The following is a 16,400-nucleotide window of genomic DNA, read 5'->3' on the forward strand; positions in this document are numbered from 1 at the left end:
ACGCAAACACAAACGCTCACACACCAATTAAAATAATGCTGATATGGACTAGAAGACAGGTGCTTGTTTACGTATTTAAATGATGATCAGGCTGCTGTAAAATGTAATCTCCATCCACATCCAGACAGAATTACCCTCTATTCTGTCTCTATTTTCTCTGCTCTTGTCTGGGCTGACGTAGCTGATGTTGCGCGCGGCGCGCCTAACTAGCGGATGTGATGCACATTTTACGCATTTGGAGAGGTGGGCTGGATGCTTTGCTTTTACTGGAAGACAGATTTTTTTTTTTTCAAAAATGTCGGAGATCTTGCCCCATGAATAACCGTAAAAACTACTGGTGTGCATGTACCCTTATGAAAGAGTCCTACGTTGAAAGGTAAATATAAGAGGTGCAGGTAATGCATTCTGGTGCCTATTAATGGAAAATGAATGAAAATTAAATTGGGAGTTTTTACTTCATATTTTAGAAATAAAAATGACGGGGGAAAATTTTTATGACGTCTTTTTAAACGAAATTTTCTAGCACGACCTGCCTGTTTCAAAGTCACTGCTTATTAAGGTCTGTCCAAAATTACCGTGGCCCACCCAAAAATGAAAACCTGGCGTCGCGCCTGAGGAATAAACCTCTGCAAATTGTTGTTCTTCACTTTATCAAACTGAGAGTTTACAGCTAATGTCAAGATGTAAAATTATGAATTTAGTCGAGCTCTTCCGTCCCTCTCCTGTTTCAGAAACAGAAGAGGAAGGGGAAGAAGGAGATGAGGCAAACAGAGTGAGTGCGAGAAACCAGACTGGTGTAGTCTGGTGAACTGACCAAATTCTTGCTTTCCAAAGTTTGATATATAATAATACATTCATAAATAATACATTTATTTAGTCTGGCTTGCCAGGCTAAGACTGGTGTGGAGGTGAGCAAAACGGCTGGAAAAGTGTGAATGCTGAACGATCTCAATAAGAAAAGTGTGGGTGTTGAATCCCCCACATCCCCCACCAAGTGTTGCCCCCAGGAGTGCCCTGCGTGCTTCATTTCCAGTTCTGAGGAGACCAGTGCTCAGTAAGTTTGTATTGAACATCTGGTGGAAAAACCTGGGAAACAAAATCACAAAATGTAAAACTGTGATTTTATTTATGTAGCAGTACGAAATACCTGCTCCAAGTTTATTGGTTTAGAACAGTACGCCCTCCATACGTAGGAGGGCGCTCCGGCTATAAAAGGGGAGCTCCTCCGGCAAGGAAGTCATTTCAGGAAACAGCTGGTTTTAAGTATATCACTACGTGTTACCAGCCCGTGTCCTTTGGCTGCGTTTTTTTTGGGTGATCGGCTCTGCTCCAACTGTGGTATGTACCTGGATGGCTACTCTGTTTAGCAGTAGAGTTACTGTGTCTCAAACCGTGTTGTGCACTCTGCAGCTTGGGCAATTAATCAGTGTTGGGTGTGACATCATCGCTTGCCTTTGCTATACAAAACATTAGCAAACGGTACGTACCTTCTGCAGGTAGATAACCTATGAGTCAAACAATCTTAACATCAGCTCTTTGTAAAACCAGGGAAAGATTGAATCCCCGTTGCTGCTGGGCAGGGAGTTCCCTTCTACTCAGGGGTCATCGGTGAGAGGACCGGTAGGTGTGTGCTGCGCCGTCTCCACACTTGGTCAGTTGTTAGTTTGTTAACTTCTACCTCTTCCTTGTCCTTTTAGATTTATCCGTGGTCCAGTGGGAGGCGCCGCTGTTTTGTTTCGTTTCCTTTTTCTACATTTCAAATCAGCTGTTTGAAGGATGTTCCCTGGCTCGTGGCCGGAGTTCAGAAGGAAGAACAGCTGATTTATATTGTACCCATTTTATACCGTTTTTAATCTTTTTTGTTTCTTTGTGCAGGCTGGGGCAGGAGGTGTGGGGTGTGGCCTCGGAGGTGGTGGTCCCGTGTGCGTGTGGTGGTGCTGGTTTCCTCACGTTGATATGAATGATCACTGCCAGGGGTGAATTCTTTATACGTTCTTCATTATTTTTCTTGTGTTGGGGCTTCTCTGCCCGCGTTACCTGCCTCCATCACTAGCCTCAGTCCTGCTTGTTAACCTCTTTATTTATTTAAATTTGTAGTTGAATTGTGTTTAGTTAATTCCCATTTTGTTTTGGGACCTCATGAATTGATTTCAGTGAGTAAAATTAATTTGGTTCTCCATACATTTCATTGGTTCAGTTCCTGTTGGGGCATTAATTTTAGTATTTTATGGTATTTTACATGGCCAGTTTTTAAAGTGTCTTTTAAATTGTCTCTTCTATAAAATAAAACACACTTATTGTAACTTCTGAAACCACGTCTACTGTCCAGTGAACTGAATCTATATGTTTAATTCCTTGGGTGAAATTCCCAAGGTGGCGTTGTTAATAAAATCACACTCGAGCAGGTACAATTGCCATCCTTGGCGTCAACAGGTCATAGACCACTCTCGTATTGCCACATTTGGCGTTGTTGGCAGGATTCACGAGAGATAGACGTGTGTTTTTCAGAATTTTTTTTTTTTTTTTGTTTTTTTGTATCTGTATTAATTTTGTCCTTCATTTACAGGTTGCGAAACGAAACAGCGGTGCTTTCCTGAAAAACGGCATAGGAGTTTGTTTTTATTATTTTTTTTAGTGGGCAAGGTAAGAGGTTATCATGGAGGAGGAAGAGCTGCGGCAGTTGAAGAATGTAATTCTACAACTGAAAGCAGAAAACGAGAGGTTAAAACAAGAGCAAATGGCGATTTATGGTCCTAGTGGCCACTCTTCTGCAGCTTCACCTTCTACTTCTGTGCTACAGAGGGAAAGATTGGTTGTGGTCCCCCGAGAAAGAAAATGTCCTTCCTTTAGGGGGCGGACAGGGATTAGTTTGGCTGAGTGGCTGGAGGAGGTTGAGGCTTGCACGCGGTCTCGGCAGCTCACTGATTTGGAACAGGCTTTGTTCCTGTTCGATCATCTGGAGGGAGAAGCCAGGGAAGAAATTAGGTTTCGCCCTAGAGGGGAGAGGGAGGATCCTGCCCGGGTGATTGCAGCGTTAAGGGAGCTTTATGGCTGTGTTGACTCATATGTAGCCCTGCAGAAAGCGTTCTTTTCTCGGCACCAGCAGGAGGGGGAAACCTTGCAAGAGTTTTCCCTCGCCCTGATGAGTTTAATGGCTGCTGTTAAACAGCAAGCCCCCACTGACATGCCCAATGCTGAAGAGTTGCTTCGCGACCAGTTTGTAGAGCACGTAAGTGACGGTGCCTTGCGCCGTGAGTTGAAACAGTTTGTGCGTCGCAATTTAACAGCTACCCTGTTGGAGGTTAGAGCCGAAGCCATTAGGTGGGAACGGGAGGGTTCCTCGGGAGGAGCTAGAGGCCGAAGTTATTCTGTCCCTTCAGTTTTTGGGTTGCAGTATGGGGTCCAATGTCCCCAGACCACAGCAGCCTCCCCCATGCGGTCGGAGTTGACTGAAATGAGGGAAATGTTGAAGCTACAGCAGGAACAGTTAAATAAACTTACGGAGGGTCTCTTAGCGCTCCAAGGTCCGAGGTGGAGTAATCCTGCTGGTCGTAGCCCCCTAATTTGCAGACGTTGTCGACAGCCAGGCCATTTCGCTAAAGACTGTGATGGGGTCCGGGTTCCTTCTCAGTCCACGGCACACTCTCAGCAGTCTGGGAGGCAGGGTGGACGGGTGGCACCGTCGGAAAACTAACACCCGCCGAGCTGTGGAGCCAAAGTTCGGGGGGTGCCAAGCCTGGCTCAGATGGAGAGTCTACTGCCGTGGAAGTGGCGAAATTGATGTCGTCTTGTCCGTACGTGGATGTAACAATGGGGGGAGTGCAGGTTCCGTGCTTGTTGGACACGGGGTCAATGGTGTCAACTATTTCGGAAAGTTTTTTTTACCAGCACTTCGAACCCTGGGGTGCAGACAAACTGCAATCTTGCCACTGGTTGCGGCTTAAGGCTGCCAACGGGTTGGCCATCCCATACATTGGTTATTTAGAACTGGAGGTTGAACTTTGTGGTAAAGTGTTGACTCAGTGTGGTGTCCTGGTGGTCAAAGACACCCCTGAAGGTGGACTCTTGTCGCGTCCGGGTGTTCTGGGGATGAATGTGATTAGCAGGTGTTACAGGGATCTGTTTGGGGAACACGGGCGGACCCTATTTGAACAGTCACCATTGTCACAAGCCCCAGAGCCAGTGAGGTTAGCGCTGCAGAAGTGCCACCAAGCCAGTAGGAGGGTTGCTGGGGGAGTGCCTGGTACCATCAAGGTCGGGGGTCGTCAGGCGTGCCAAATTCCGGCTGGCACAATGAAAGTGGTGGCTACTACCTGTGCCGATCGGTTCTCAGGTAAGAGCGTACTGTTCGAACCACCAGTGTTTGGCCTCCCTGCTGGCCTACTTTCCTCGCCAGCCTTGGTACGGGTGGAGAGAGGGGTCACCCATATTATGGTTATTAATGTGGGGAGTACGGGTGTCTTTCTCTACCCTCGGACCAGGGTGGGTACAGTGGTGGAAGTGGGAGTTTCAAGCTTCCCACGCGGCATCACAGAGGTTCCCCTCCATGAGGCGACAGTGGCATCCCAGCTGGGATCTGAGGTAACATCAGATCAGCTTAATGAGCTGGACTTGTCAAACCTTTCTGTAGGTGACCAGGAGACTGTAAGGTCATTGCTGACACGATATGACTCTGTCTTCTCTGCCCATGATGGAGACCTTGGTTGCACTAACTCGGTTGTACATGAAATCCCCCTGCAGGACGATGTTCCCGTCCGTCAGCGGTTCAGGCGAATCCCACCATCTGACTATGAGGCGGTTAAGGACCACATCAACCAGCTGTTGGAAGCACAGGTGATAAGGGAGAGCAGTAGTCCTTACGCATCCCCTATTGTGCTGGCCAGGAAGAAAGATGGAAGCCTGAGGATGTGTGTGGATTACAGGCAGTTAAATGCAAAAACTAGGAAGGATGCTTTTCCCCTTCCTCGCATCGAGGAGTCACTTGATGCACTGACAGGGGCAGGTTGGTTCTCTACGCTTGATTTGGCTAGTGGCTATAATCAGGTGTCAGTAGCAGAAGCAGACAGGCCGAAGACGGCATTCTGCACTCCTTTTGGCCTTTTTGAGTGGAATCGAATGCCATTTGGCCTTTGTAATGCTCCAGGCACATTTCAACGGTTAATGCAGAGGATATTCGGTGATAAGCAGTGTCAATCGTTGCTGATCTACCTGGACGACATCGTGGTTTTCTCCTCTTCAGTGGAGGAACACCTGCAGAGGTTGGAAATGGTGCTGGGCAGATTACAAAGAGAGGGTCTTAAGGTAAAGTTGGCAAAGTGTGCTTTCTTCCAAAAGGAAGTTGGCTACTTGGGCCATGTCATTTCTGGCAGAGGCGTTGCTACAGATCCCAAGAAGGTGCAGGCAGTGGCTGAGTGGCAGACCCCGACCACGACCTCAGAACTTCGCTCGTTCCTAGGGTTCGCCAGTTACTATCGCAGGTTCGTGGAGGGATTTGCCAAGTTGGCGGCACCACTCCACAAACTGGTGGCAGAAACCGGAAAAGGGAAAGGGTTGAGGAAATCCAATCGGGACCTGAGCAGCTATTGGACAGCTGAGTGCCAGACCAGCTTTGAGGCATTAAAAACAAAACTCACCACTGCGCCCGTCCTAGCGTACGCTGATTTTTCACTTCCCTTCATATTGGAGGTGGACGCCAGTCACGGTGGACTAGGCGCCGTGCTCTCACAGGAGCAGGAAGGCAAAGTTAGACCAGTGGCCTATGCCAGCAGAGGGCTTAGACCAAACGAAAGGAACATGGAGAACTACAGTTCCATGAAGTTGGAATTTTTGGCCTTAAAGTGGGCCATGGCCGAAAAATTCCGTGAATATTTGCTGGGCCACAAGTGTATTGTCTTTACTGACAATAATCCATTGAGCCATTTGTCATCGGCTAAGTTGGGGGCTACCGAGCAGCGGTGGATAGCACAGCTGGCAGCCTTCGACTTTGAAATTAAGTATCGGTCAGGAAAAAGTAATGTAAATGCTGATGCTTTGTCACGACTGCATCCGACAGGGGCCCAGGATTTGGGAGCCATGCTTCCAGGGACATCCCTCCCAGAGCCTTTGAAGCAGGTCCTGCAGGGCCAGAGGCCTGAAGCCACCCAGGCTGTGATAACCACATTCCCAGAGCGTACACCTTTGGAAATGGGGGTCATCCAGAAAAACGATCCAGTTATCAAAGATGTCTTAAGCTTTTGGAGAAAGGGGAGGCGCCCTAATAAAGAGGAACGCGAAAAACTCTCCCAGCCAGCCTTAACCTTGTTAAGGCAGTGGAAACGTCTAGTTGACTGTAACGGTGTTCTATTTCGCCAGGTTACCCTCCCAAGGACCACCGAGGATACACTTCAGCTAGTGTTGCCGGAGGCATTGCAGGAGGAGGTGTTAAAGGAGGTTCATCAGAACCACGGTCACCAGGGCGTTGAAAGGACATTGGAGCTGCTTAGGCTCAGGTGTTACTGGCCAGATATGTCCAAGCGCGTATTGGCGTGGTGTCAAAATTGTGAACGATGCCAGGTAGCCAAGGAGGGACCAGCTACAGGTAGTTTCATGGGTCACTTGTTGGCCTCCCGACCAAATGAGATCTTGGCCATGGACTACACTGTGTTAGAACCTGCCTGCGGTGGGTGGGAAAATGTTCTAGTGCTAACGGATGTATTTAGTAAATACACTTTAGCAGTTCCCACCAGCAATCAGCACGCATCTACGGTGGCTCAGGTGTTAGTCACGGAGTGGTTCTCAAAGTTCGGAGTGCCAGCCCGCATCCACTCTGATCAGGGGCGGAACTTTGAGAGCACCATCATCCGTCAGTTGTGTGACCTATATGGCATTGAGAAAACGCGCACTACCCCATACCACCCTGCAGGTAATGGGCAGTGCGAGAGATTTAACAGGACGCTACACAATCTGCTGCGGACGTTACCTGTATCTAGGAAACGAGACTGGAATTCTTGTCTGCCGCAGTTACTGTATTGTTACAACACAACACCTCATCAGGCAACAGGAGAGTCTCCGTTTTTCTTGATGTTTGGACAAGAACCTAGACTCCCAGTGGATTTTCTGCTGGGAAAAGTGGAGGAACCTGTAGGGGGCAGTGTACACCAGTGGATTCAGGAACATCAGAGTAGGCTTAAGGTAGCCTTTGAGGGAGCTAACGAACGCCTAAGGGAAGCTGCTGAACGTAGAAAGAGAAGTCATGACCAACAGGTAAGGGAAGTCGGACTAAAGGAAGGTCAGTTTGTCTTGGTCAGACAGCTGGGCTTCAAGGGGCGTCATAAAATCCAGGACGTATGGGGTTCAGTAGTGTATAAGGTGGTGAGGGCTCCTAGAGGGGAAGGCCCGGTGTATACGGTCGCACCTGTGGACGATGATCAAAAGTGTAAAACTGTTCATCGCTCAATGTTGAAACCAGTGGTATGGACCAGACCACCAGTAGCAGTGGGCTATCCTTCCTCATCGGTGCAGGAGCAAAACATGGAGGAATCTCTGGAGGACGACGACCTGGTGTTAGAAAGGACTGACGTCCATCAGTTGAGTCCTAAGAGGGTTGTTGGGGCCGCAGGACCCCCTGAGCCATCACTGCCCAGAGTGCAACCGGACCAGCAGGAATCTGGTCCTACAGTAGAGCAGCAACCTAGTTTGGGGGGGTCACCGTTGGCACCGGCTGGCGACCTTGTGGTGCAGGCGGTTGCCCCCATTGTGCATCTACGTCGGACACAGCGCTCAACCGCAGGCCAGCACTCGAACATGCACCATCTTCCACGGGCGGTGGGTGATGTTGGGGTACGGGTTGTGGCGCCCCCAGGGTTTAACTTTGCGGCACAAGTTTTTAGACCTTGGAGTGATTAGAGACATTCAGTTTTGTTAATCGTTGGGACAACGATTCCTGTTGGGGGGGTGGAATGTAGCAGTACGAAATACCTGCTCCAAGTTTATTGGTTTAGAACAGTACGCCCTCCATACGTAGGAGGGCGCTCCGGCTATAAAAGGGGAGCTCCTCCGGCAAGGAAGTCATTTCAGGAAACAGCTGGTTTTAAGTATATCACTACGTGTTACCAGCCCGTGTCCTTTGGCTGCGTTTTTTTTTGGGTGATCGGCTCTGCTCCAACTGTGGTATGTACCTGGATGGCTACTCTGTTTAGCAGTAGAGTTACTGTGTCTCAAACCGTGTTGTGCACTCTGCAGCTTGGGCAATTAATCAGTGTTGGGTGTGACATCATCGCTTGCCTTTGCTATACAAAACATTAGCAAACGGTACGTACCTTCTGCAGGTAGATAACCTATGAGTCAAACAATCTTAACATCAGCTCTTTGTAAAACCAGGGAAAGATTGAATCCCCGTTGCTGCTGGGCAGGGAGTTCCCTTCTACTCAGGGGTCATCGGTGAGAGGACCGGTAGGTGTGTGCTGCGCCGTCTCCACACTTGGTCAGTTGTTAGTTTGTTAACTTCTACCTCTTCCTTGTCCTTTTAGATTTATCCGTGGTCCAGTGGGAGGCGCCGCTGTTTTGTTTCGTTTCCTTTTTCTACATTTCAAATCAGCTGTTTGAAGGATGTTCCCTGGCTCGTGGCCGGAGTTCAGAAGGAAGAACAGCTGATTTATATTGTACCCATTTTATACCGTTTTTAATCTTTTTTGTTTCTTTGTGCAGGCTGGGGCAGGAGGTGTGGGGTGTGGCCTCGGAGGTGGTGGTCCCGTGTGCGTGTGGTGGTGCTGGTTTCCTCACGTTGATATGAATGATCACTGCCAGGGGTGAATTCTTTATACGTTCTTCATTATTTTTCTTGTGTTGGGGCTTCTCTGCCCGCGTTACCTGCCTCCATCACTAGCCTCAGTCCTGCTTGTTAACCTCTTTATTTATTTAAATTTGTAGTTGAATTGTGTTTAGTTAATTCCCATTTTGTTTTGGGACCTCATGAATTGATTTCAGTGAGTAAAATTAATTTGGTTCTCCATACATTTCATTGGTTCAGTTCCTGTTGGGGCATTAATTTTAGTATTTTATGGTATTTTACATGGCCAGTTTTTAAAGTGTCTTTTAAATTGTCTCTTCTATAAAATAAAACACACTTATTGTAACTTCTGAAACCACGTCTACTGTCCAGTGAACTGAATCTATATGTTTAATTCCTTGGGTGAAATTCCCAAGGTGGCGTTGTTAATAAAATCACACTCGAGCAGGTACAATTGCCATCCTTGGCGTCAACAGGTCATAGACCACTCTCGTATTGCCACATTTATATATTAAAAACATTAAACTATTAAACTATCATCTGAGTCATGTAAAGTCCTGGTTGTCTGTGTCCTGTTGGGACACTTGAGTTTCTCTGTTGTTGGTGTGGTTTTAATCAGCTGATCGATGCAGTTAGCGGCTAACCCAGATTTCCCGCCACCTCTCTGCGGGACAGTTACCATGGGAACCGAGCTCCCTTGAACGGTCGCGCGCCTCAGTGAGTTGGAGGAGAGATGGTGAGTCACTGGGAGCAGCTCCGGTAGCGCGCGACGAGCACGGAACGACACCGACCACAACAAACTGCTGCACAAGACGTGTTTCGACTGTTGATCAGGCTGATGAGCAGCCGCAGTGACGTAACAGCGTACAGCAGCAACATACTCAATGGAGACAGGAACCGAAAAAGCTGGCGACCCAATTCGGTCGGCCTGAGAGGAATTATGGTCTGGAATCCTAAGAAAGAGAAGAGCAACCTGCAGCTGGGAGGCCACAACGATCTGCGTCTGTGATGTAACACCTGAATCTGGGAGGCAACAACCTGCAGCTGGGAGGCAACAACGATCTGTGTCTGTGATGTAACACCTGAATCTGGGAGGCAACAACCTGCAGCTGGGAGGCAACAACCTGCAGCTGGGAGGCAACAACGATCTGTGTCTGTGAGGTAACCAAAGCTGGGAGGCAACAACCTGCAGCTGGGAGGCAACACCGATATGTGTCTGTGAGGTACCTGCAGCTGGGAGGCAACACCGATATGTGTCTGTGAGGTACCTGCAGCTGGGAGGCAACACCGATATGTGTCTGTGAGGTACCTGCAGCTGGGAGGCAACACCGATATGTGTCTGTGAGGTACCTGCAGCTGGGAGGCAACAACCTGCAGCTGGGAGGCAATGACTGTTGATGTTGATTAGCTGAACATCTAACATGTTGCTGCAAAAGCACCATCAATTAAGCATCCAGACTCTCAGTAACAGCCAATAAGATTACAAGAAACTGTAGCTCCACCTCTTCTGTAGATGAGCAAACTGAGAGAAAAAAAACAGTTTAAATTTTTCTGTTCAAACTCAAATCCAGAGTTCAGCCTGTCAGCTCTGACATGTCTCACAGAAGGATGTTTTTCTACTATTTGGATTCCTTGGTTTGTCAGATCAGTTGATCTGGTGTCAGATGACACTCAGTTTGGCTCCACCCACTTCTGATTCCTGCTTTTAAACAGCTCAAAATATGAAACAGCTAAAGGAACAAGGCCAAGAGATGGAGGGGAAGGTGAGATTTCCCATCGTGCTTCAATGCAGACACTGTTGGATGTGTTTTTGGATGTCTTCAAAGATGGTGAAGGAACATGAAGAGTGTGTGTGTGTGTGTGTGTGTGTGTGTGTGTGTGTGTGTGTGTGTGTGTGCTCTTCTGATGCATTTAGGGTCTCCTGGACATTGTTTTTTGTGGTGTGTTCAGGTACAGACCTGGGCTCAGTCTCTGGTTTATACTGTGGAGGAACTGGAGTGTAAGATCTGCTACAACCGGTACAACACTCGCAGCCGGAAACCCAAACTCCTGGGCTGTCTTCATCGAGTCTGTGCCAAGTGTCTGAAGAAGATGGTTGACATGGGTGAGTTTACCTGACAGGTGCATAGCAGAGTCCATGTTTGCTGCAACTAATGAATCCATGACAGCTTTAAGAATGACATGCTTCTAACATATAAACATATAAAACATATGAACTGGATGTCATCTGTTGTTGAAAAGTAAAGCCATGAAATCCCACCTGTAGCTGCTGCCCTGTTGGAGGTGAGGCTCAAGCCCCTCCTACTCCTACCACTTCCCACAACCACAGTGCATTTTAAAATATCAGCTAAATACAGCTACACATATTAGACTAATGAATATATGATCACACAAAGCAACATCTACAACAGGATACAAAATTATCAGAAGTGTGTTTTTATTTTTCAGTCAGAAATGTCCAGTTGATTTAAATGGAGGAGGCGGGGCTTAAAACCTGTCCAGTGCTTTGGTTCCTTTCTGCAGAATGTTCTTACATCTGTATTTTATGTCTGCCTTAGACCAGGGGTGTCAAACACACAGCCTGCGGGCCGGATCCGGCACACAAACGGGTTAAATCCGGCCCGTGAGATGGTTGTGTAAACTTTATTTTCATACTTTACAATGTAGAATGAAAATAAACTCTAATTTTTCTATTAAAAAAACTGCTGTTCCCAATACGTCCGTTAGATGGTGCAATAGGCATTTTGTTAAGCAAGCAAGCCATTTCAATTAAAAATTGCGCCCACATTTTCAAAGTTAAACACATATCTTTTAACAACGGTAGTTTCTGCATCCTGCTTCAGCCCTCTCCCCCTTTCCCCTGCGCAGCGGCTGCAAACTCACTGATGCACCTGCAGCCTCTCAGAGTTCCTGCTGCTCTAAACATTAAAATAATTATTTCATTTTCTGTTCCTCACTTCTGATTACCTTCAATGGTGTCTGTTTTTTGCAACCACCAGGTACAAAAACAAACTTGTTTTTATTTGACTATTTTTCTGTCCTGTCTCTGTTTATTATCTCCCTGCATCTCCTCTCAATCCTAAAGAGAAACTGCTACCTGGCTTCATATATATTCACCTTATGAGTTACCTTTGAACTGCAGTTCTAAAAGATCTACCGACCGCAAAAACAGCGGAGTGCGCACGTCCGCTGCACGGATGAGGTGAAATCACCGGAGGACAAAACAGTTGATGCGCTACGCTCCGCAGCAGCGAAACACATCAGGCACAAATAAAAGACATAAAGTATAAAAGGAAATGAGCCGACATGAACGATCGCGTGTAAAATTTGTTTTTGAGGTGGCGACACTTTGAGAATGTTACTGTGGCCGTGCTCAGGACGCATCTGTCTGGACCACATCATAGATCAGAGCTCTGCGCCTCTCAGCTAAAAATAATCCCCGGAGAGTCCACACTGAAGAAAGTGTGTGCGTCCCAACATGTAGCCGACATGAAGCGGTTCAAAGATAAAATAACGGGACTGTTGAGGGAGTTTGAGCTACGCTTTCAGATTTTTGGTGAACTCGAGATGGACTTCCAAATTTTTTGCTCTCCATTCACAGTGAATCTCTCTGATCTCCCCGCCAGCATCCAACTTGAAATAATAGACTTGCAGTGTGACTCGTATTTGAAGGGCAAATTTTCCACAGCTGGCTTGGACACATTTTATCAAAACCTTTTACCAGATTACCCCAACTTGACAGCTCTTGCTGCAAAGCTGTTGAGCATGTTTGGAACCACTTATCTTTGTGAGCAAGTTTCCTCTGTAATGAGTATAAATAAAACAAAGCTGCGCTCAAGGCTCACACACAAGAACTTGAATCACATCCTGAAGTTGGCTGCCACTCAGGATGTGACTCCTGACATTGATGCTCTGGTGAAAGCTATAAGATGTCAGGTATCAGGAGTCAAATAAACTTAAAGTGCTGCATGAAACTCTGGTATAGCCATGTGATCCAGTTCTTTGAATCACTGAGGAATTTTACTTTTTTGTATTTCAAATTTTCAATTCAATTTTATTTATATAGCGCCAAATCATGACAAGAGTCATCTCAAGACACTTCACATAATAAATATTCCAATTCAGGTCAGTTCATTAAGCCATAATTCAAATTCAATTTTCAAATATGCTTCAGGTGTTTTATGATTAATAGTGATGTTGTGGTTGAACTATTTTAGAGACACTGTCCTCAGGCTCCACCTGACGATGGCTGCCACTCAGGATGTGACTTGATATTGATGTGCTGGTGAAAGCTAAAAGATGTTAAGTAAAACGAGTCAAATATACTTTAAGAGCTGCATGAAACTGATCTAGCCATGTGATCTGTAAGCTCTGAATCACTAAGGAATGTGTGTGTGTGTGTGTGTGTTTTTTTCTCCAAAATTTCTAGTACACTTCAGGTGTTTTATTAATAGTGATGTTGTACTTGTACTATTTTGGATACACTGTCCTCAGGCTACAGCTTTGTTTTTTATTGATTGTATTAAAACAAAGAAAACAATCTGAAGTTGTTTTTAATTTACAGTACCAGTCCGGCCCACTTGGGACTAGATTTTCCTCAATGTGGCCCCTGAGCTAAAATGAGTTTGACACCCCTGCCTTAGACCGACAGAAGAAAGTCTAACTACATCATTTAAGTTTTCCAACATCAAGTCTTAGAAAAAGCTACACTTCATTGAGCATCATCAGCTGTCATGTGACTTTGTGCCCAGGAGATTCTTCTCCTTCGGTCATCAGCTGTCCGTTCTGCCGCCATGAGACCTACGTACCTGATGAAGAGGTGAGACAGTTTACTTAGCTGGGGTGATACAGTTAATTTACTCAGAAGAAGTGAGACTGTTGAGGCAGTGTAGCCAGAAGGAGCCGAGGGTAGATGGTTTCTTGCCTCAGGACGAGGTGAGGCCATTTAACTGGTTGTGCTCCTCCTTCCTCCTCACCTCTTTTGTCAGAATTGAGAAGTTAAACTGTCTCCTCCATCTGCAGGTGTGGTTGATGGAGGATGATCGGCACATCCTGGCGGTCTTGTCCTGTCAGGACCGAGCCCAACAGGGAGAAGGTGCAACAGGAGGAGGTTCGGAGGTGGTGCTGACTCCCAAAAGTCTGAGTGGTAAAATAAGACCAGTAGCATTTTTCTTTTATATTGTTCTGGTTCTGAGATGTGGTGTTCTGATTGGTTTGTGTCTACAGGAGGAGGAGGAGTCCCGGAGGCATCCCATTGCTCCTCAGACTGTCTGGTGATCACAATCATGGAGCTTCCTGACGATTCTCCGTCCTCAGACTCACTGAGCATGCTCAACGTGGTAGGTCTTTACCGACCCCCCAGTCTGGACTCCCTGCCCTGCAACCTGCCGGCCCAGAAGTGTCATGCCTGGACGTCCCGCAGCTTCCCTCGCTGCCTGCTGGGGGCGCTATGTTTGGTGAGTGCATACTGAAGAGCATCAAACAAATGCAAGTATAGTAACCAAAAACCTAATTTCAAGCACTATTATAGTGACACTCTATCTTACATAAAATTGATTAGTGGATCACTAAACAAAACAGCTTTAAAAACTATAACTATTTGCACCACCTATAATTTATTTGGATGTGTGTAACATTTCTGTAGTGCACCCCCTGGCATATGTTTCATCTTCTTTGTTCAATTTTGTATGCAATTTGTTTGTATACTTATCACCTTGTTCAATAAAGTTTTTTTGGGGAAAAAAAAGAACTAGATCACACTTTTTTTCTCTTCCTGTGTTTGTTTGACCTGTCGCTATGTGTCTCCAGGTATATTTCAGCTCACTGCCTCTGGGGATCTACCTGCTGATGATTGGTCAGCTGTGGATGGGCGTGGTCTTGGTCAGTCTGGTTCCGTGCACGCTGCTACTGCTCGTCTTATACGGCTTCTGTCAGTGCATGTGCCACGAGGTGAGAGAGGCTCTGGCTGCACGCAGGCTGCCATGACTATAACACCTGCTACCATGGCAACAACTCTTATCTGCTGCTATCGGGACAAGAACACATGACATACCATGGCAGTGGTGATGATGATGAAGAAACCATTTGACCCATCATAACAGAACAATAAATGACTGAAACCAGAGCCATAGCATTGGGCCGAAGCACCCACTTTACCTGTTAGGCTATGGCGTCACACAGGCTCCGCCCCTTCTGAGAACCATTTGTCTAAACAGCCAATCAGAAAAAGACTAAAAGAGTAAACTACGAATCAAGTTCACTGATGCAGTGAAGTCTGCCAACAGGACCAAGATGGTGCCGATATTTCAGCCATCGTCTGGAGCTTCTTCCACTCCATCCATCCATGTCCCTGACTAAGTTACAGGAAATCACAAAACCCGACATCCAACACAAGGACAAGAAAGAACTGTTTGGGTGGAGACAGAAGGTTCTGGAGCTTTCACCTCAACTGACGAGAGGCTCATCTATGACTCTGTCCCAAAAGCATTTAGATCACTTCAGTGAACACATTTATTAAATAATCTACTAATCCACCCATTAATTCAATTAGAGGTAGACCTAGATGTGACAGTGTGAGCATCCTGTCACAATGTCCCGATTGATCATGCGCCCTGGCTACTTGGCCAAGGGGATGTCCCTTTGGCTGACTGGTTAGAGCGTATAACTCTCACCCGGGAGTCTGGGGATCGAATCCCGCCCGGGCCATCGTTTATCCACCTTGCCATATATATATCGAGCCGATATTTACTGAATCTTATATATCACATCAGCCGATATTTGTCCTTAGTAAAGTCCACTTAAAGCCAGGTGCATTCTCAGGCAGCCTTTAATTAAGTATCTGACTTTAACACTGAGCAGTGCACAAAGATTTAACAGTTAAATGGTAAATGGCCTGTATTTGATATAGCGCCTTCTAAAGTCCTGGAACCCCCCAAGGTGCTTTACAACACAATCGGTCATACACACATTCACACACTGGTGGGGATGAGCTACGATGTAGCCACAGCTGCCCTGGGGCGCACTGACAGAGGCGAGGCTGCCGAGCACTGGCGCCACCGGCCCCTCTGACCACCACCAGCAGGCAACGTGGGTTAAGTGTCTTGCCCAAGGACACAACGACAGTGACAGACTGAGCGGGGCTCGAACCTGCAACCTTCCGATTGCGGGGCGAGCACTTAACTCCTGTGCCACCGTCGCCAAATCACCAGTTAGATAAATTCACAGTTAGAAACTAATTCAGCTTCAAAGAATTTGTGCGTCAACTGTTATTAATGATATTTTAGCATGAAAACAAGGTGGAAAATGTCTGGATTCACTGTAGGCCATAAAAATTGGCCCTTAAAATTCGGCAGTACATATCGGCATTGGTATTGGCAATAGAAAATCCAATTTCGGTTGACCTCTAAATTCAATCTGATGTCAGCTGTTTAAAGTAAGCATCTGATGGTAATGTGCTTCTCAATCAACATCTTCCAGAATGTCATCAATGGGAATTTCCTAAGTCGAAAGTCACACCAGTTTGCTAAAAATGAAACTTTGATCAAACACGATCATTTCATCCATAAATCTAACAGAAAGGTTCCTGAAACATGGCTCAAGGCCTGTGGGACGTGAAACACCAGGCAGGGGTCTT

General features: G+C 46.6%; 2 protein-coding genes and 1 long non-coding RNA gene across 3 annotated transcripts; all 3 read left to right on the top strand.

Annotated features, from left to right (window-relative positions):
• The first annotated feature begins 1,204 nt into the window (after window positions 1–1,204).
• Window positions 1,205–1,877, top strand: LOC139068904 (uncharacterized). The gene is made up of 4 exons (XR_011520154.1): window positions 1,205–1,338; window positions 1,411–1,479; window positions 1,549–1,620; window positions 1,698–1,877. It is a non-coding gene; the product is annotated as an uncharacterized lncRNA (long non-coding RNA).
• Window positions 1,878–1,887: 10 nt separating this feature from the next.
• LOC139068902 (uncharacterized) lies at window positions 1,888–3,694 on the top strand. The gene is made up of 2 exons (XM_070549558.1): window positions 1,888–1,976; window positions 2,567–3,694. The coding sequence occupies exon 2, from the start codon at window positions 2,657–2,659 to the stop codon at window positions 3,692–3,694; it is 1,038 nt and encodes a 345-aa protein (XP_070405659.1). The 5' UTR covers window positions 1,888–1,976; window positions 2,567–2,656.
• Window positions 3,695–10,350: 6,656 nt separating this feature from the next.
• Window positions 10,351–14,891, top strand: LOC107384870 (E3 ubiquitin-protein ligase RNF182). The gene is made up of 6 exons (XM_015958354.3): window positions 10,351–10,530; window positions 10,718–10,871; window positions 13,519–13,586; window positions 13,790–13,913; window positions 13,994–14,223; window positions 14,576–14,891. The coding sequence occupies exons 1-6, from the start codon at window positions 10,489–10,491 to the stop codon at window positions 14,750–14,752; spliced, it is 795 nt and encodes a 264-aa protein (XP_015813840.3). The 5' UTR covers window positions 10,351–10,488; the 3' UTR covers window positions 14,753–14,891.
• The last annotated feature ends 1,509 nt before the right edge of the window (window positions 14,892–16,400 follow it).

Source organism: Nothobranchius furzeri, chromosome 3 (genome assembly GCF_043380555.1).
Source record: "Nothobranchius furzeri strain GRZ-AD chromosome 3, NfurGRZ-RIMD1, whole genome shotgun sequence".
In the NCBI taxonomy this organism is placed as follows: domain Eukaryota; kingdom Metazoa; phylum Chordata; class Actinopteri; order Cyprinodontiformes; family Nothobranchiidae; genus Nothobranchius; species Nothobranchius furzeri.

What these genes read in the sequence shown, in the direction of transcription:
- LOC139068902 (XM_070549558.1), top strand. Translation starts at nt 2,657, where the DNA reads ATGGAGGAGGAAGAGCTGCGGCAGTTGAAGAATGTAATTCTACAACTG.
- LOC107384870 (XM_015958354.3), top strand. Translation starts at nt 10,489, where the DNA reads ATGAAACAGCTAAAGGAACAAGGCCAAGAGATGGAGGGGAAG. An exon ending in GCCAAGAGATGGAGGGGAAG is followed by an intron (nt 10,531 to 10,717) that starts GTGAGATTTCCC and finishes TGGTGTGTTCAG; the next exon opens with GTACAGACCTGGGCTCAGTC. An exon ending in GAAGAAGATGGTTGACATGG is followed by an intron (nt 10,872 to 13,518) that starts GTGAGTTTACCT and finishes CTTTGTGCCCAG; the next exon opens with GAGATTCTTCTCCTTCGGTC.